The sequence below is a fragment of the Oncorhynchus clarkii genome, chromosome 4 (genome assembly GCF_045791955.1).
Source record: "Oncorhynchus clarkii lewisi isolate Uvic-CL-2024 chromosome 4, UVic_Ocla_1.0, whole genome shotgun sequence".
NCBI classification, from domain to species: Eukaryota; Metazoa; Chordata; class Actinopteri; order Salmoniformes; family Salmonidae; genus Oncorhynchus; species Oncorhynchus clarkii.
In genome coordinates this window covers 90869068-90890764 of record NC_092150.1, presented here as the reverse complement: position 1 = coordinate 90890764, position 21697 = coordinate 90869068, and the positions used below count along the sequence as shown (strand labels likewise).

The 21697-nt window shown below is 45.7% G+C and overlaps 1 protein-coding gene across 1 annotated transcript in view; it reads left to right on the top strand.

Moving 5' to 3' along the window:
• LOC139407436 (eyes absent homolog 4-like) overlaps positions 1 to 21697 on the top strand; it is a 192317-nt gene that overhangs the window by 60009 nt on the left and 110611 nt on the right. Inside the window, exon 3 of the mRNA XM_071151222.1 lies at positions 19023 to 19072. Coding sequence (XP_071007323.1) covers positions 19023 to 19072 — 50 coding nt within the window. The remainder of the gene's footprint in view (positions 1 to 19022; positions 19073 to 21697) is intronic.

The following is a 21697-nucleotide window of genomic DNA, read 5'->3' as shown; positions in this document are numbered from 1 at the left end:
CCTCAGACTCAGGAAGGTTAAAACCCCCCTCAGACTCAGGAAGGTTAAAACCCCCCTCAGTCTCAGGAAGGTTAAAACCACCCTCAGATTCAGGAAGGTTAAAACCCCCCTCAGACTCAGGAAGGTTAAAACCCCCCTCAGACTCAGGAAGGTTAAAACCCCCCTCAGACTCAGGAAGGTTAAAACCCCCCTCAGACTCAGGAAGGTTAAAACCCCCCTCAGACTCAGGAAGGTTAAAACCACCATCAGACTCAGGAAGGTTAAAACCACCCTCAGACTCAGGAAGGTTAAAACCCCCTCAGATTCAGGAAGGTGAAAACCACCCTCAGACTCGTGAGTTTAAAACCACCCTCAGACTCAGGAAGGTTAAAACCCCCCTCAGACTCGGGAAGGTTAAAACCCCCCTCAGACTCAGGAAGGTTAAAACCCCCCTCAGTCTCAGGAAGGTTAAAACCACCCTCAGACTCAGGAAGGTTAAAACCACCATCAGACTCAGGAAGGTTAAAACCCCCCTCAGACTCAGGAAGGTGAAAACCACCCTCAGACTCGTGAGTTTAAAACCACCCTCAGACTCAGGAAGGTTAAAACCACCCTCAGACTCAGGAAGGTTAAAACCACCCTCAGACTCAGGAAGGTTAAAACCCCCCTCAGACTCAGGAAGGTTAAAACCACCATCAGACTCAGGAAGGTTAAAACCCCCCTCAGACTCAGGAAGGTTAAAACCCCCCTCAGTCTCAGGAAGGTTAAAACCACCCTCAGACCCAGGAAGGTTAAAAACCCCCTCAGACTCAGGAAGGTTAAAACCACCCTCAGACTCAGGAAGGTTAAAACCCCCCTCAGACTAAGGAAGGTTAAAACCACCCTCAGTCTCAAGAAGGTTAAAACCCCCTCAGACTCGGGAAGGTTAAAACCACCCTCAGACTCAGGAAGGTTAAAACCCCCCTCAGTCTCAGGAAGGTTAAAACCACCCTCAGCTCAGGAAGGTTAAACCCCCCCTCAGTCTCAGGAAGGTTAAAACCACCCTCAGACTCAGGAAGGTTAAAACCACCCTCAGACTCAGGAAGGTTAAAACCCCCTCAGACTCAGGAAGGTTAAAACCACCCTCACTCTCAGGAAGGTGAAAACCACCCTCAGACTCAGGAAGGTTAAAACCACCCTCAGACTCAGGAAGGTTAAAACCACCCTGAGACTCAGGAAGGTTAAAACCACCCTCAGACTCAGGAAGGTGAAAACCACCCTCAGACTCAGGAAGGTTAAAACCACCCTCAGACTCAGGAAGGTTAAAACCACCCTCAGACTCAGGAAGGTTAAAACCACCCTCAGACTCAGGAAGGTTAAAACCACCCTCAGACTCAGGAAGGTTAAAACCCCCCTCAGACTCAGGAAGGTTAAAACCCCACTCAGTCTCAGGAAGGTTAAAACCCCCCTCAGACTCAGGAAGGTTAAAACCACCCTCAGACTCAGGAAGGTTAAAACCCCCCTCAGATTCAGGAAGGTGAAAACCACCCTCAGACTCGTGAGTTTAAAACCACCCTCAGACTCAGGAAGGTTAAAACCCCCCTCAGACTCAGGAAGGTTAAAACCACCCTCAGACTCAGGAAGGTTAAAACCCCCTCAGACTCAGGAAGGTTAAAACCACCCTCAGTCTCAGGAAGGTGAAAACCACCCTCAGACTCAGGAAGGTGAAAACCACCCTCAGACTCAGGAAGGTTAAAACCTACCTCAGACTCAGGAAGGTTAAAACCACCCTCAGACTCAGGAAGGTTAAAACCACCCTCAGACTCAGGAAGGTTAAAACCACCCTCAGACTCAGGAAGGTGAAAACCACCCTCAGTCTCAGGAAGGTTAAAACCCCCCTCAGACTCAGGAAGGTTAAAACCACCCTCAGTCTCAGGAAGGTTAAACCCCCCCTCAGTCTCAGGAAGGTTAAAACCCCCCTCAGAGTCAGGAAGGTTAAAACCACCCTCAGACTCAGGAAGGTTAAAACCACCCTCAGACTCAGGAAGGTTAAAACCACCCTCAGACTCAGGAAGGTTAAAACCACCCTCAGACTCAGGAAGGTTAAAACCACCCTCAGACTCAGGAAGGTTAAAACCCCCCTCAGACTCAGGAAGGTTAAAACCCCACTCAGTCTCAGGAAGGTTAAAACCCCCCTCAGACTCAGGAAGTTTAAAACCACCCTCAGACTCAGGAAGGTTAAAACCACCCTCAGACTCAGGAAGGTTAAAACCCCCCTCAGATTCAGGAAGGTGAAAACCACCCTCAGACTCGTGAGTTTAAAACCACCCTCAGACTCAGGAAGGTTAAAACCCCCCTCAGACTCAGGAAGGTTAAAACCCCCCTCAGTCTCAGGAAAGTTAAAACCACCCTCAGACTCAGGAAGGTTAAAACCACCCTCAGACTCAGGAAGGTTAAAACCCCCCTCAGACTCAGGAAGGTGAAAACCACCCTCAGACTCGTGAGTTTAAAACCACCCTCAGACTCAGGAAGGTTAAAACCACCCTCAGACTCAGGAAGGTTAAAACCACCCTCAGACTCAGGAAGGTTAAAACCACCCTCACTCTCAGGAAGGTGAAAACCACCCTCAGACTCAGGAAGGTTAAAACCACCCTCAGACTCAGGAAGGTTAAAACCACCCTGAGACTCAGGAAGGTTAAAACCACCCTCAGACTCAGGAAGGTGAAAACCACCCTCAGACTCAGGAAGGTTAAAACCACCCTCAGACTCAGGAAGGTTAAAACCACCCTCAGACTCAGGAAGGTTAAAACCACCCTCAGACTCAGGAAGGTTAAAACCACCCTCAGACTCAGGAAGGTTAAAACCCCCCTCAGACTCAGGAAGGTTAAAACCCCACTCAGTCTCAGGAAGGTTAAAACCCCCCTCAGACTCAGGAAGGTTAAAACCACCCTCAGACTCAGGAAGGTTAAAACCCCCCTCAGATTCAGGAAGGTGAAAACCACCCTCAGACTCGTGAGTTTAAAACCACCCTCAGACTCAGGAAGGTTAAAACCCCCCTCAGACTCAGGAAGGTTAAAACCACCCTCAGACTCAGGAAGGTTAAAACCCCCTCAGACTCAGGAAGGTTAAAACCACCCTCAGTCTCAGGAAGGTGAAAACCACCCTCAGACTCAGGAAGGTGAAAACCACCCTCAGACTCAGGAAGGTTAAAACCTACCTCAGACTCAGGAAGGTTAAAACCACCCTCAGACTCAGGAAGGTTAAAACCACCCTCAGACTCAGGAAGGTTAAAACCACCCTCAGACTCAGGAAGGTGAAAACCACCCTCAGTCTCAGGAAGGTTAAAACCACCCTCAGTCTCAGGAAGGTTAAAACCCCCCTCAGACTCAGGAAGGTTAAAACCACCCTCAGTCTCAGGAAGGTTAAACCCCCCCTCAGTCTCAGGAAGGTTAAAACCCCCCTCAGAGTCAGGAAGGTTAAAACCACCCTCAGACTCAGGAAGGTTAAAACCACCCTCAGACTCAGGAAGGTTAAAACCACCCTCAGACTCAGGAAGGTTAAAACCACCCTCAGACTCAGGAAGGTTAAAACCACCCTCAGACTCAGGAAGGTTAAAACCCCCCTCAGACTCAGGAAGGTTAAAACCCCACTCAGTCTCAGGAAGGTTAAAACCCCCCTCAGACTCAGGAAGTTTAAAACCACCCTCAGACTCAGGAAGGTTAAAACCACCCTCAGACTCAGGAAGGTTAAAACCCCCCTCAGATTCAGGAAGGTGAAAACCACCCTCAGACTCGTGAGTTTAAAACCACCCTCAGACTCAGGAAGGTTAAAACCCCCCTCAGACTCAGGAAGGTTAAAACCCCCCTCAGTCTCAGGAAAGTTAAAACCACCCTCAGACTCAGGAAGGTTAAAACCACCCTCAGACTCAGGAAGGTTAAAACCCCCCTCAGACTCAGGAAGGTGAAAACCACCCTCAGACTCGTGAGTTTAAAACCACCCTCAGACTCAGGAAGGTTAAAACCACCCTCAGACTCAGGAAGGTTAAAACCACCCTCAGACTCAGGAAGGTTAAAACCCCCCTCAGACTCAGGAAGGTTAAAACCACCATCAGACTCAGGAAGGTTAAAACCCCCCTCAGACTCAGGAAGGTTAAAACCCCCCTCAGTCTCAGGAAGGTTAAAACCCCCCTCAGACTCAGGAAGGTTAAAACCACCATCAGACTCAGGAAGGTTAAAACCACCCTCAGACTCAGGAAGGTTAAAACCCCCCTCAGATTCAGGAAGGTGAAAACCACCCTCAGACTCGTGAGTTTAAAACCACCCTCAGACTCAGGAAGGTTAAAACCACCCTCAGACTCAGGAAGGTTAAAACCACCCTCAGACTCAGGAAGGTTAAAACCCCCCTCAGTCTCAGGAAGGTTAAAACCACCCTCAGACCCAGGAAGGTTAAAAAAAACCCTCAGACTCAGGAAGGTTAAAACCACCCTCAGACTCAGGAAGGTTAAAACCCCCCTCAGACTAAGGAAGGTTAAAACCACCCTCAGACTCAGGAAGGTTAAAACCACCCTCAGACTCAGGAAGGTTAAAACCCCCCTCAGTCTCAGGAAGGTTAAAACCACCCTCAGCTCAGGAAGGTTAAACCCCCCCTCAGTCTCAGGAAGGTTAAAACCACCCTCAGACTCAGGAAGGTTAAAACCACCCTCAGACTCAGGAAGGTTAAAACCACCCTCAGACTCAGGAAGGTTAAAACCACCCTCTGACTCAGGAAGGTTAAAACCCCCCTCAGACTCAGGAAGGTTAAAACCACCCTCAGACTCAGGAAGGTTAAAACCACCCTCAGACTCAGGAAGGTTAAAATCACCCTCAGACTCAGGAAGGTTAAAACCACCCTCAGACTCAGGAAGGTTAAAACCCCCCTCAGACTCAGGAAGGTTAAAACCCCACTCAGTCTCAGGAAGGTTAAAACCCCCCTCAGACTCAGGAAGGTTAAAACCACCATCAGACTCAGGAAGGTTAAAACCCCCCTCAGACTCAGGAAGGTTAAAACCCCACTTAGTCTCAGGAAGGTTAAAACCACCCTCAGACCCAGGAAGGTTAAAAAAACCCTCAGACTCAGGAAGGTTAAAACCACCCTCAGACTCAGGAAGGTTAAAACCCCCCTCAGACTAAGGAAGGTTAAAACCACCCTCAGTCTCAGGAAGGTTAAAACCCCCTCAGACTCAGGAAGGTTAAAACCACCCTCAGACTCAGGAAGGTTAAAACCCCCCTCAGTCTCAGGAAGGTTAAAACCACCCTCAGCTCAGGAAGGTTAAAACCACCCTCAGCTCAGGAAGCTTAAAACCCCCCTCAGTCTCAGGAAGGTTAAAATCAGACTCAGGAAGGTTAAAACCACCCTCAGACTCAGGAAGGTTACAACCCCCTCAGACTCAGGAAGGTTAAAACCACCCTCAGTCTCAGGAAGGTGAAAACCACCCTCAGACTCAGGAAGGTGAAAACCACCCTCAGACTCAGGAAGGTTAAAACCACCCTCAGACTCAGGAAGGTTAAAACCACCCTCAGACTCAGGAAGGTGAAAACCACCCTCAGTCTCAGGAAGGTTAAAACCACCCTCAGTCTCAGGAAGGTTAAAACCCCCCTCAGACTCAGGAAGGTTAAAAGCACCCTCAGTCTCAGGAAGGTTAAACCCCCCCTCAGTCTCAGGAAGGTTAAAACCCCCCTCAGACTCAGGAAGGTGAAAACCACCCTCAGACCCAGGAAGGTTAAAACCACCCTCAGACTCACGAAGGTTAAAACCACCCTCAGACTCAGGAAGGTTAAAACCACCCTCAGTCTCAGGAAGGTTAAAACCACCCTCACTCAGGAAGGTTAAAACCACCCTCAGTCTCAGGAAGGTTAAAACCACCCTCAGACTCAGGAAGGTTAAAACCACCCTCAGACTCAGGAAGGTTAAAACCACCCTCAGACTCAGGAAGGTTAAAACCACCCTCAGACTCAGGAAGGTTAAAACCACCCTCAGACTCAGGAAGGTTAAAACCACCCTCAGACTCAGGAAGGTTAAAACCACCCTCAGACTCAGGAAGGTTAAAACCACCCTCAGACTCAGGAAGATTAAAACCACCCTCAGATCCAGGAAGGTTAAAAAAAACCTCAGACTCAGGAAGGTTAAAACCACCCTCAGACTCAGGAAGGTTAAAACCCCCCTCAGACTAAGGAAGGTTAAAACCACCCTCAGTCTCAGGAAGGTTAAAACCACCCTCAGACTCAGGAAGGTTAAAACCACCCTCAGACTCAGGAAGGTTAAAACCCCCCTCAGACTCAGGAAGGTTAAAACCCCACTCAGACTCAGGATGGTTAAAACCCCCCTCAGTCTCAGGAAGGTTAAAACCACCCTCAGCTCAGGAAGGTTAAAACCCCCCTCAGTCTCAGGAAGGTTAAAACCACCCTCAGACTCAGGAAGGTTAAAACCACCCTCAGACTCAGGAAGGTTAAAACCCCCTCAGACTCAGGAAGGTTAAAACCACCCTCAGTCTCAGGAAGGTGAAAACCACCCTCAGACTCAGGAAGGTGAAAACCACCCTCAGACTCAGGAAGGTTAAAACCACCCTCAGACTCAGGAAGGTTAAAACCACCCTCAGACTCAGGAAGGTGAAAACCACCCTCAGTCTCAGGAAGGTTAAAACCACCCTCAGTCTCAGGAAGGTTAAAACCCCCCTTAGACTCAGGAAGGTTACAACCACCCTCAGTCTCAGGAAGGTTAAACCCCCCCCTCAGTCTCAGGAAGGTTAAAACCCCCATCAGACTCAGGAAGGTGAAAACCACCCTCAGACCCAGGAAGGTTAAAACCACCCTCAGACTCAGGAAGGTTAAAACCACCCTCAGACTCAGGAAGGTTAAAACCACCCTCAGTCTCAGGAAGGTTAAAACCACCCTCAGACTCAGGAAGGTTAAAACCACCCTCAGACTCAGGAAGGTTAAAACCACCCTCAGTCTCAGGAAGGTTAAAACCACCCTCAGACTCAGGAAGGTTAAAACCACCCTCAGACTCAGGAAGGTTAAAACCACCCTCAGACTCAGGAAGGTTAAAACCACCCTCAGACTCAGGAAGGTTAAAACCACCCTCAGACTCAGGAAGGTTAAAACCACCATCAGACTCAGGAAGGTTAAAACCACCCTCAGACTCAGGAAGGTTAAAACCACCCTCAGACTCAGGAAGGTTAAAACCACCCTCAGACTCAGGAAGGTTAAAACCACCCTCAGACTCAGGAAGGTTAAAACCACCCTCAGACTCAGGAAGGTTAAAACCACCATCAGACTCAGGAAGGTTAAAACCACCCTCAGACTCAGGAAGGTTAAAACCACCCTCAGACTCAGGAAGGTTAAAACCACCCTCAGACTCAGGAAGGTTAAAACCACCCTCAGACTCAGGAAGGTGAAAACCCCCCTAGACTCAGGAAGGTTAAAACCCCCTTCAGACTTTATTCTATGAGTTGTATTAGCCCATATACAGCCTACTTCAATGTAAGAAACAAAAACAAATAGATTAGCACATTTACATCTAAACCTCCATGATTAACATGTTTACATCTAAACCTCCACGATTAACACGTTTACATCTAAACCTCCACGATTAACATGTTTACATCTAAACCTCCACGATTAACATGTTTACATCTAAACCTCCACGATTAACATGTTTACATCTAAACCTCCACGATTAACACGTTTACATCTAAACCTCCACGATTAACATGTTTACATCTAAACCTCCACGATTAACACGTTTACATCTAAACCTCCACGATTAACACGTTTACATCTAAACCTCCACGATTAACATGTTTACATCTAAACCTCCACGATTAACATGTTTACATCTAAACCTCCATGATTAACACATTTACATCTAAACCTCCACGATTAACACATTTACATCTAAACCTCCACGATTAACACGTTTACATCTAAACCTCCACGATTAACATGTTTACATCTAAACCTCCACGATTAAACCTCCATGATTAACACATTTACATGTTTACATCTAAACCTCCACGATTAACACATTTACATCTAAACCTCCACGATTAACATGTTTACATCTAAACCTCCATGATTAACATGTTTACATCTAAACCTCCACGATTAACATGTTTACATCTAAACCTCCATGATTAACATGTTTACATCTAAACCTCCACGATTAACATGTTTACATCTAAACCTCCACGATTAACACGTTTACATCTAAACCTCCACGATTAACACGTTTACATCTAAACCTCCACGATTAACATGTTTACATCTAAACCTCCACGATTAACATGTTTACATCTAAACCTCCACGATTAACACGTTTACATCTAAACCTCCACGATTAACACGTTTACATCTAAACCTCCACGATTAACACGTTTACATCTAAACCTCAACGATTAACACGTTTACATCTAAACCTCCACGATTAACACGTTTACATCTAAACCTCCACGATTAACATGTTTACATCTAAACCTCCACGATTAACACGTTTACATCTAAACCTCCACGATTAACACGTTTACATCTAAACCTCCACGATTAACATGTTTACATCTAAACCTCCACGATTAACATGTTTACATCTAAACCTCCACGATTAACACATTTACATCTAAACCTCCACGATTAACATGTTTACATCTAAACCTCCACGATTAACACATTTACATCTAAACCTCCATGATTAACACATTTACATCTAAACCTCCATGATTAACATGTTTACATCTAAACCTCCACGATTAACATGTTTACATCTAAACCTCCACGATTAACACATTTACATCTAAACCTCCATGATTAACATGTTTACATCTAAACCTCCACGATTAACACGTTTACATCTAAACCTCTTTAACCACGATTAACACGTGTTCTTAATATAACCAACCTCTTTAATTACGATTAAAACGTTTACTTAATATAACCAAGCTTAGTTAATCCGATTCTAAAATTGCATTCCAAATGACTATTTTGCCCCTGGGGTTCTGGTATCGTGTAACTCAGTTAGTAGAGAATGGCATTTGCAACACCATGCGGGACTGGTACAACACTAGGGTTGTGGGTTTGATTCCCATGCGGGACTGGTACAACACTAGGGTTGTGGGTTTGATTCCCATGCTGGACCGGTACAACACTAGGGGTGTGGGTTTGATTCCCATGCTGGACCGGTACAACACTAGGGTTGTGGGTTTGATTCCCATGCGGGACTGGTACAACACTAGGGTTGTGGGTTTGATTCCCATGCGGGACCGGTACAACACTAGGGTTGTGGGTTTGATTCCCATGCGGGACTGGTACAACACTAGGGTTGTGGGTTTGATTCCCATGCGGGACCGGTACAACACTAGGGTTGTGGGTTTGATTCCCATGCGGGACCGATACAACACTAGGGTTGTGGGTTTGATTCCCATGCGGGACCGGTACAACACTAGGGTTGTGGGTTTGATTCTCATGCGGGACCGGTACAACACTAGGGTTGTGGGTTTGATTCCCATGCAGGACCGGTACAACACTAGGGTTGTGGGTTTGATTCCCATGCGGGACTGGTACAACACTAGGGTTGTGGGTTTGATTCCCATGCGGGACCGGTACAACACTAGGGTTGTGGGTTTGATTCCCATGCAGGACCGGTACAACACTAGGGTTGTGGGTTTGATTCCCATGCTGGACCGGTACAACACTAGGGTTGTGGGTTTGATTCCCATGCGGGACTGGTACAACACTAGGGTTGTGGGTTTGATTCCCATGCGGGACTGGTACAACACTAGGGTTGTGGGTTTGATTCCCATGCGGGACCGGTACAACACTAGGGTTGTGGGTTTGATTCCCATGCGGGACCGGTACAACACTAGGGTTGTGGGTTTGATTCCCATGCGGACCGTTACAACACTAGGGTTGTGGGTTTGATTCCCATGCGGACCGTTACAACACTAGGGTTGTGGGTTTGATTCCCATGCGGACCGTTACAACACTAGGGTTGTGGGTTTGATTCCCATGCGGACCGTTACAACACTAGGGTTGTGGGTTTGATTCCCATGCGGACCGTTACAACACTAGGGTTGTGGGTTTGATTCCCTTGCGGACCGTTACAACACTAGGGTTGTGGGTTTGATTCCCATGCGGACCGTTACAACACTAGGGTTGTGGGTTTGATTCCCATGCAGGACTGGTACAACACTAGGGTTGTGGGTTTGATTCCCATGCGGGACCGGTACAACACTAGGGTTGTGGGTTTGATTCCCATGCGGGACTGGTACAACACTAGGGTTGTGGGTTTGATTCCCATGCGGGACCGGTACAACACTAGGGTTGTGGGTTTGATTCCCATGCGGGACCGGTACAACACTAGGGTTGTGGGTTTGATTCCCATGCGGACCGTTACAACACTAGGGTTGTGGGTTTGATTCCCATGCGGACCGTTACAACACTAGGGTTGTGGGTTTGATTCCCACGCGGACCGTTACAACACTAGGGTTGTGGGTTTGATTCCCATGCGGACCGTTACAACACTAGGGTTGTGGGTTTGATTCCCTTGCGGACCGTTACAACACTAGGGTTGTGGGTTTGATTCCCATGCGGACCGTTACAACACTAGGGTTGTGGGTTTGATTCCCATGCGGACCGTTACAACACTAGGGTTGTGGGTTTGATTCCCATGCGGACCGTTACAACACTAGGGTTGTGGGTTTGATTCCTGCTAAGTGACTAAAATATAAATGGTCAATAAAAGGAATAGGAGCTGCTACTTTACATAAATACATAATTATAAATAATCACAAAACAGCACCTGCATGCACCCCTGGAGTTCTCAGGAGACGAGGCGAGTCTCTCTCTCTCTCTCTTTCTCTCTTTCTCTCTCTCTCTGTCCCTCTATCTCTCTCTCTCTCTCTCTCTCTCACTGTCTCTCTCTCTCTCTCTCTCTCTCTCTATCTCTGTCTCTCACTGTCTCTCTCTCTCACTGTCTCTCTCTCTCTCCCCGACTCGGAGCTGCCGCAGTCGCCTGGCCAACCAGGTCACAGGTCAGCTATTTAGACATCTCAGATGACAGCCGGGTCCTTCAGGCAGCTCTGCAACCTAAGAGGATGACCCGCAGTCTGGTTGTTAACTGACTGACACAAGGGGTGGTGGAGACAGACGGAGGAGTGTTAACCTGCTCCTTAGTTGTGGTGGTGGGGGGGGGGGGGTGTAATGATTTAACTGTTACATTTATAATGAACAGAAACTTAAACGTAACATATAAAGTGTTGGTCTCATGTTTCATGAGCTGAAATAAAAACATATCAAAAATGTTTTATAATCACAAAAGCTTATTTCTCTCAAATTCTGAGCTCACATTTGTTTACATCCCTGTTAGTGAGCATTTCTCATTTTGCCAAGATAATCCATCCACCTGACAGGTGTGGCATATCAATAAACTGATTAAACAACATGATCATTACACAGGTGCACCTTGTGCTGGGGACAATAAAAGGACACTGTAAAATGTGCCGTTTTGTCGCACAACACAATGCCACAGATGTCTCAAGTTTTGAGGGAGCGTGCAATTGGCATGCTGACTGCAGGAATGTCCACCAGGGTTGTTGCCAGATAATTTAATGTTCATTTCTCTACCATAAGCCGCCTCCAATATTGTTTTAGAGAATTTGGTAGTACGTCCAGGACCTCCACCTCAGGCTTCTTCACCTGCGGGATTGTCTCAGACCAGACAGCTGATGAATCTGTGGGTTTGCGCAACCAAAAAATGCCTGCACAAGTTGTCAGAAACCATCTGAGGGAAGCTCATCTTGTGTGCTCGTCTTCGTCACCAGGGTCTTAAACCTGACTGCAGTTCGGCGTCGTTTCTGACTTCGATGGCCACTTTGCCAGGCAGTGCCCATTAACCATCCTCATGTCACTTCACCCATCTCTTCTCATAGCCCACCACTAAGCAAGCACTGTTTTCTTACCCACTACTGGATGGATTCATAAATAATTACTGTGGGGATAAATCTCACTAAATGACCAAAATAATGGAATGAAGTAGGCTAAATCAATAGAAAGGTGTGTATCAAATTGTTGCTCACTAAAATCTCCCCAAAGTTATCCAATCCTTATAATACATTTAAAGCAATAGCCAATAGTGTGGTCAATGTTTTGTATAGCCAATAGTGTGGTCAACGTTTCGTATAGCCAATAGTGTGGTCAACGTTTCGTATAGCCAATAGTGTGGTCAACGTTTCGTAGTGTGGTCAACGTTTCATATAGCAAATAGTGTGGTCAACGTTTCGTAGTGTGGTCAACGTTTCGTATAGCCAATAGTGTGGTCAACGTTTCATATAGCAAATAGTGTGGTCAACGTTTCGTAGTGTGGTCAACGTTTCGTATAGCCAATAGTGTGGTCAACGTTTCGTAGTGTGGTCAACGTTTCGTAGTCTGGTCAACATTTCGTAGTGTGGTCAATGTTTCGTATAGCCAATAGTGTGGTCAACGTTTCATATAGCCAATAGTGTGGTCAACGTTTCGTAGTGTGGTCAACGTTTTGTGCTGCTCTGAGACAAGCGTTTGGGACTCGTCTTGATAAATCAATGTCAGACTTTTCTTTTCTTGAATCTCTGTTTGGATATTGGTTAGGCTGGGAAATGTTAGCTGAGTTGAGGTGAGTGATGCTCATGATCATCTAGCCTAGTTGGCTGATTTATCAGAACATTTAGTCTAGTTGGCTGATTTATCAGAACATTTAGTCTAGTCGGCTGATTTATCAGAACATTTAGTCTAGTTGGCTGATTTATTAGGACATTTAGTCTAGTTGGCTGATTTATCAGAACATTTAGTCTAGTCGGCTGATTTATCAGAACATTTAGTCTAGTTGGCTGATTTATTAGGACATTTAGTCTAGTTGGCTGATTTATCAGAACATTTAGTCTAGTTGGCTGATTTATCAGAACATTTAGTCTAGTTGGCTGATTTATTAGGACATTTAGTCTAGTTGGCTGATTTATCAGAACATTTAGTCTAGTCGGCTGATTTATCAGCACATTTAGTCTAGTTGGCTGATTTATTAGGCCTGATAGGAACATTTAGTCTAGTCGGCTGATTTATTAGGCCTGATCAGAACATTTAGTCTAATTGGCTGATTTATCAGAACATTTAGTCTAGTTGACTGATTTATTAGGACATTTAGTCTAGTTGGGTGATTTATTAGGACATTTAGTCTAGTTGGCTGATTTATCAGAGCATTTAGTCTAGTTGGTTGATTTATCAGAACATTTAGTCTAGTTGGCTGATTTATCAGAACATTTAGTCTAGTTGGCTGATTTATCAGCACATTTAGTCTAGTTGACTGATTTATCAGAACATTTAGTCTAGTTGGCTGATTTATCAGAACATTTAGTCTAATTGGCTGATTTATCAGAACATTTAGTCTAGTTGGCTGATTTATCAGAACATTTAGTCTAGTCGGCTGATTTATCAGCACATTTAGTCTAGTTGGCTGATTTATCAGAACATTTAGTCTAATTGGCTGATTTATCAGAACATTTAGTCTAGTTGGCTGATTTATCAGAACATTTAGTCTAATTGGCTGATTTATCAGAACATTTAGTCTAATTGGCTGATTTATCAGAACATTTAGTCTAATTGGCTGATTTATCAGAACATTTAGTCTAGTTGACTGATTTATTAGGACATTTAGTCTAGTTGGCTGATTTATCAGAACATTTAGTCTAGTTGGCTGATTTATCAGAACATTTAGTCTAGTTGGCTGATTTATCAGCACATTTAGTCTAGTTTGTTGATTTATCAGAACATTTAGTCTAGTTGGCTGATTTATCAGAACATTTAGTCTAGTTGGCTGATTTATCAGCACATTTAGTCTAGTTGACTGATTTATCAGAACATTTAGTCTAATTGGCTGGAATTAACAAATGAACACACCCTCACACACACACACACTCACCTGAAACAGGTTTGAGCACACACACACACACACACACACACACACAAACAAAAGAAACATAATCTGTATCTTAAACTATGGATCGGGACCCATAGTGTGCCCAGAATGTGAGTTACTAGATACAGGGCGTTCGGAAAGTATTCAGACCCCTTTCCTTTGTCCACATGTTGTCACATTACAGCCTTATTATATATTATATATTATTATTATAAAATGGTTTAATACATTGTTTTCCTCATCAATCTACACACAATAATAATGACAAAGTGAAAACAGGTTTTTAGATAGTTTTTTTTTTGCAAATGTATTTAAAATAAAAAACAGAAATACCTTATTTACATAAGTAGTAAGAGCCTTTGCTATGAGACTGTATATTGATCTCAGGTGAATCCTGTTTCCATTGATCATCCTTGAGATGTTTCTACAACTTGGAGTCCACCTGAGGTAAATTCAATTGATTGGTCATGATTTGGAAAGGCACATACATACCTGTCTATATAAGGTCCCACAGTTGACAGTGCATGTCAGAGCAAAAACCAAGCCATGAGTTTGAAGGAATTGTCCGTAGAGCTCCGAGACAAGGTTGTGTCGAGGCACAGATCTGGGGAAGGGTACCAAAACATTTCTGCAGCATTGAAGGTCCCCAAGAACACAGTGGCCTCCATCATTCTTAAATGGAATAAGTTTGTGACCACCAAGTCTCTTCCTAGAGCTGGCCACCTGGCCAAACTGAGTAATCGGGGGAGAAGGGCCTTGGTCAGGGAGGTGACCAAGAACCCGATGGTCAGTCTGACAGAGCTCTAGAGTTCCTCTGTTGAAATGGGAGAACCTTCCAGAAGGACAACCATCTCTGCAGCACTCCACCAATCAGGCCTTTATGGTAGTGGCCAGACGGAAGCCACTCCTCAGTAAAAGACACATGACAGCCTGCTTGGAAACCAGATTCTCTGGTCTGATGAAACCAAGATTGAACTCTTTGGCCTAAATGCCCAAGCATCTCATCTGGAGGACACATGGGACTTTTCAGCTGTGCTAACATAATTGCTAAAGGGTTTTCTAATGATCAATTGGCCTTTTAAGATTATAAATTTGGATTAGCTAACACAACGTGCCATTGGAACACAGGAGTGATGGTTGCTGATAATGGGCCTCTGTACGCCTATGTAGATATTCCATAAAAAAATCTGCCGTTTCCAGCTACAATAGTCATTTAAAACATTAACAATGTCTACACTGTATTTCTGATCAATTTGATGTTATTTTAATGGCCAGAAAAAGTTGCTTTTCTTTCAAAAACAAGGACATTTCTAAGTCACCCCAAACATTTGAACGGCAGTGTACATGTCCCTAATACAGACGGGAAGGACAGCTAAGTAGCTAAGTGACAGTAACAAGTCTCGGGTTCACCCCCTGATCCCAATTAACACCTAACCCCTGGAAGGTGAAAGGTCTTGGTGGGGGTCAGTCAGTGTGCCACTCTCTATCCATCCTAAGCAGAGTCAAATATAGACCTTTGACCCCTAAATGGAGACATCGCTTCCTGTGGGGTTACTCAAAGTCAAAGTAATCGATCAATCAATCAAACTCTGCGGCTGAGATAACAAATGAATCGTTGAAGCATCTTTGGCAGCGATTACAGCCTCAAGTCTTCTTGGGTATGACGCAACAAGCTTGGCACACCTGTATTTGGGGAGTTTCTCCCATTCTTCTCTGCAGATCCTCTCAAGCTCTGTCAGGTTAGATGGGGAGCGTCGCTGCACAGCTATTTTCAGGTCTCTCCAGAGATGTTAGATCGGGTTCAAGTCCGGGCTCTGGCTGGGCCACTCAAGGATATTCAGAGACTTGTCCCGAAGCCACTCCTGCGTTGTCTTGGCTGTGTGCTTAGGGTCTTTGTCCTGCTGGAAGGTGAACCTTTGCCCCCAGTCAGAGGTCCTGATCGCTCTGGAGCAGGTTTTCACCAAGGATCTCTGTACTTTAATCTTTTCATCTTTCCCTCGATCCTGACTAGGTTCCCTGTCCCTGTCACTGAAAACATCCCCACAGCATGATGCCACCACCACCATGCTTCACCGTAGGGATGGAGCCGCCACCACGCAAAGCACCAGTCTCAACGTCAACAGTTACTCCGCGACTCAGGGACGATGGCCTTCTGGGCAGAAATGCAAAGAAAAAGCCATCTCTCAGACTGGCCAATAAAAATAAAAGATTAAGATGGGCAAAAGAACAGAGACACTGGACAGAGGAACTCTGCCTAGAAGGCCAGCATCCCGGAGACGCCTCTTCACTGTTGACGTTGAGACTGGTGTTTTGCGGGTACTATTTAATGAAGCTGCCAGTTGAGGACTTGTGAGGCATCTGTTTCTCAAACTAGACACTCTAATGTACTCGTCCTCTTGCTCAGTTGTGCACCGGAGCCTCCCACTCTATTCCAAAACACGCATCCTGTTTGCAACAAGGCACTAAAGTAATACTGCAAAAAATTTTGCAAATCAATTCACTTTTTGTCCTGAATACAAAGTGTTATTTTTGGGGCAAATTACAATACAATACTTTACTGAGTACCACTCTCCATGTTTTCAAGCATAGTGGTGGCTGCATCATGTTATGGGTATGCTTGTAATCGTTAAAGACTGGAGAGTTTTTGAGGTAAAAAATAACCAGAATGGAACTAAGCAGTCAAAATCTTAGAGGGAAACCTGGTTCAGTTTGCTTTCCACCAGACACAGATAAATTCACCTTACAGCAGGATAATAACCTAAAACACAAGGCCAAATGGCCAAATATACACTGTAGGTAGTCCATCTGTAGCTAGTCCATCTGTAGATAGTAGGTAGTCCATCTGTAGGTAGTCCATCTGTAGATAGTCCATCTGTAGGTAGTCCATCTGTAGGTAGTAGGTAGTCCATCTGTAGATAGTCCATCTGTAGGTAGTCCATCTGTAGATAGTCCATCTGTAGGTAGTCCATCTGTAGATCGTCCATCTGTAGATCGTCCATCTGTAGATAGTAGGTAGTCCATCTGTAGGTAGTCCATCTGTAGGTAGTCCATCTGTAGGTAGTAGGTAATCCATCTGTAGGTATTCCATCTGTAGATAGTAGGTAGTCCATCTGTAGGTATTAGGTAGTCCATCTGTAGGTAGTAGGTAATCCATCTGTAGGTAGTAGGAAGTCCATCTGTAGGTAGTCCATCTGTAGGTAGTCCATCTGTAGATAGTAGGTAGTCCATCTGTAGGTAGTCCATCTGTAGGTAGTAGGTAGTCCATCTGTAGGTAGTCCATCTGTAGGTAGTCCATCTGTAGGTAGTAGTTAGTCCATCTGTAGGTAGTCCATCTGTAGGTAGTCCATCTGTAGGTAGTAGGTAGTCCATCTGAGGGTAGTAGGTAATCCATCTCTAGATAGTCCATCTGTAGGTAGTAGGTAGTCCATCTGTAGGTAGTCCATCTGTAGGTAGTAGGTAGTCCATCTGTAGGTAGTAGGTAGTCCATCTGTAGGTATTCCATCTGTAGGTAGTAGGTAGTCCATCTGTAGGTAGTAGGTAGTCCATCTGTAGGTAGTAGGTAGTCCATCTGTAGGTAGTCCATCTGTAGGTAGTCCATCTGTAGGTAGTAGGTAATCCATCTCTAGATTGTCCATCTGTAGGTAGTAGGTAATCCATATGTAGGTAGTCCATCTGTAGGTAGTCCATCTGTAGGTAGTAGGTAGTCCATCTGTAGGTAGTAGGTAATCCATCTCTAGATAGTCCATCTGTAGGTAGTAGGTAATCCATCTGTAGGTAGTCCATCTGTAGGTAGTCCATCTGTAGGTAGTCCATCTGTAGGTAGTAGGTAGTCCATCTGTAGGTAGTAGGTAGTCCATCTGTAGGTAGTCCATCTGTAGGTAGTAGGTAGTCCATCTGTAGGTAGTAGGTAGTCCATCTGTAGGTAGTCCATCTGTAGGTAGTCCATCTGTAGGTAGTAGGTAGTCCATCTGTTGGTAGTAGGTAGTCCATCTGTTGGTAGTAGGTAGTCCATCTGTAGGTAGTCCATCTGTAGGTAGTAGGTAGTCCATCTGTAGGTAGTAGGTAGTCCATCTGTAGGTAGTCCATCTGTAGGTAGTCCATCTGTAGGTAGTAGGTAGTCCATATGTAGGTAGTAGGTAGTCCATCTGTAGGTAGTCCATCTGTAGGTAGTCCATCTGTAGGTAGTAGGTAGTCCATCTGTAGGTAGTAGGTAGTCCATCTGTAGGTAGTAGGTAGTCCATCTGTAGGTAGTCCATCTGTAGGTAGTCCATCTGTAGGTAGTAGGTAGTCCATCTGTAGGTAGTAGGTAGTCCATCTGTAGGTAGTCCATCTGTAGGTAGTCCATCTGTAGGTAGGGTTAGTAGACGCTCTACAGTGTTACCAAATAGACCAACATTTGGTCAGTTATATCTCAGACACCACAAAGATGATTGGCTCAAGGCAGCGGTTGGTCGAGGCGTGTTAGTGATCACTCTGCTGGGTGTCGATGAATGGCGGCTTTTCAACATGTAGAAATGCCAGGACATGAACAGAAAATGGCGGCCGACATTCTGGTCAGAGGAGACAGGACGACATTCTGGTCAGAGGAGACAGGACGACGTCATGGTCAGAGGAGATAGGACGACATTCTGGTCAGAGGAGATAGGACGACAGTCTGGTCAGAGGAGATAGGACAACATTCTGGTCAGAGGAGATAGGACGACATTCTGGTCAGAGGAGATAGGACAACATTCTGGTCAGAGGAGACAGGACGACATTCTGGCCAGAGGAGACAGGACGACATTCTGGTCAGAGGAGATAGGACGACGTCATGGTCAGAGGAGATAGGACGACATTCTGGTCAGAGGAGATAGGACGACATTCTGGTCAGAGGAGATAGGACAACATTCTGGTCAGAGGAGATAGGACGACATTCTGGTCGGAGGAGATAGGACGATATTCTGGTCAGAGGAGATAGGACGACGTCATGGTCAGAGGAGATAGGACAACATTCTGGTCAGAGGAGATAGGACGATATTCTGGTCAGAGGAGATAGGACGACATTCTGGTCAGAGGAGATAAAATACTTACATGGTCGTCTCTTCTCTCTGCAGGTGAAGACATCACACAACGACTCCCATGTTCCAGACCACTCAGACACCAGGTAACAACTTCCCTGTGTGTGTGTGTGTGTGTGTGTGTGTGTGTGTGTGTGTGTGTGTGTGTGTGTGTGTGTGTCAGCATGCCTGGCTGTCTGGTCATGGCTCTGAGATATGATGTTACACACGGTGAGGTCATCAACATGTTCCCAGGCCCAGAGCCACGCTGGAGGACAGGACCACTCTCTTTTTATCTCTCTCGCTCTCGCTTTCATTTCATAGCGTTGAAAGAAAAGTAATAGTGCTTCAAATAAACTGTCGTTATGAAAGAGTAGTGATGTAAAAAAAATAGAAAGTGTTTATCTTTCTTCACCTCCTAAAGAGAAAGAGATACAGAGAGGAATCAGCCAAGAAAGCAAGAGAGAGCGAGAGAGAGAGACAGAGACAGAGACAGAGAGAGAGAGAGATGAGAGAGAGACAGAGAGAGAGAGAGTCTCTATTTGAGAGGAGAGAGTCTATTAGAGAGGAGCGAGAGTGAGAGAGAGACACAGAGAGAGAGAGAGAGACATAGAGAGACAGAGACAGAGACAGAGAGAGAGAGATGAGAGAGAGACAGAGAGAGAGAGAGTCTCTATTAGAGAGGAGAGAGTCTATTAGAGAGGAGAGAGAGAGAGTCTCTATTAGAGAGGAGAGAGAGAGTCTCTATTAGAGAGGAGAGAGAGAGTCCCTATTAGAGAGGAGAGAGTCTATTAGAGAGGAGCGAGAGAGTCTATTAGAGAGGAGAGAGAGAGTCTCTATTAGAGAGGAGAGAGTCTATTGGAGAGGAGAGAGAGTCTCTAGTAGAGAGGAGAGAGTCTATTAGAGAGGAGAGGAGTTCATGTCTCTCCCTCTCTCTCCATCCACCGCTCTCTCCCTCTCTCCCCATCCACCCCTCTCTCTCTACCTCTCTCTCCATCCATCCCTCTCTCTCTCCCTCTCTCTCTATCCCCTCTCCCCCTCTCTCCTCTTTCTTCATCTCCTTGTCCCCTTCTCTCTCCATTCCCCTCTTCCTTGTTTCCGCCACCCTTGTTGAAAGCCTGTGTCATTCCTGTCTGTCAGAGGGTTTCAGTCGTGTGTGAAACTGCTATCATCCTGCAGCATCCCTCATTGTCATGGCTTCACGCCAGACCGATACACACATCCACATTTATTTTAGGATTCCTCTGTCTACTTCTATCTGGACATGACAGACCTGCGGGACTGAGGATTGATACACACACACACACACACACACACACACACACACACACACACACACACACACACACACACACACACACACACACACACACACACACACATACACACACACATTTTAAATATTTTCTCTGAATACACAAATTACTTTAAGAAGGATTCAAACAATTATAAGGATACAAAAAACACGTTCTCCTCCATACAGCTAGACTGACCGTACCAGCTGAAACAGATCAGTCAGTACCTTCTCCTCCATTCAGCTAGACTGACCACACCAGCTGAAACAGAGCAGTACCTTCTCCATACAGCTAGACTGACCATACCAGCTGAAACAGAGCAGTACCTCCTCCATACAGCTAGACTGACCATAACAGCTGAAACAGAGCAGTACCTTCTCCATACAGCTATTCTGACCATACCAGCTGAAACAGAGCAGTACCTTCTCCATACAGCTAGACTGACCATACCAGCTGAAACAGAGCAGTACCTTCTCCTCCATTCAGCTAGACTGACCATACCAGCTGAAACAGAGCAGTACCTTCTCCATACAGCTAGACTGACCATACCAGCTGAAACAGAGCAGTACCTTCTCCATACAGCTAGACTGACCATACCAGCTGAAACAGAGCAGTACCTCCTCCATTCAGCTAGACTGACCATACCAGCTGAAACAGAGCAGTACCTTCTCCATACAGCTAGACTGACCATAACAGCTGAAACAGAGCAGTATCTTCTCCATACAGCTAGACTGACCATACCAGCTGAAACAGAGCAGTACCTCCTCCATACAGCTAGACTGACCATAACAGCTGAAACAGAGCAGTACCTTCTCCTCCATACAGCTAGACTGACCATACCAGCTGAAACAGAGCAGTACCTTCTCCATACAGCTAGACTGACCATACCAGCTGAAACAGAGCAGTACCTTCTCCTCCATACAGCTAGACTGACCATAACAGCTGAAACAGAGCAGTACCTTCTCCTCCATACAGCTAGACTGACCATACCAGCTGAAACAGAGCAGTACCTTCTCCTCCATACAGCTAGACTGACCATACCAGCTGAAACAGAGCAGTACCTTCTCCTCCATACAGCTAGACTGACCATACCAGCTGAAACAGAGCAGTACCTTCTCCTCCATACAGCTAGACTGACCATAACAGCTGAAACAGAGCAGTACCTTCTCCTCCATACAGCTAGACTGACCATAACAGCTGAAACAGAGCAGTACCTTCTCCTCCATACAGCTAGACTGACCATACCAGCTGAAACAGAGCAGTACCTTCTCCTCCATACAGCTAGACTGACCATAACAGCTGAAACAGAGCAGTACCTTCTCCTCCATACAGCTAGACTGACCATAACAGCTGAAACAGAGCAGTACCTTCTCCTCCATACAGCTAGACTGACCATACCAGCTGAAACAGAGCAGTACCTTCTCCTCCATACAGCTA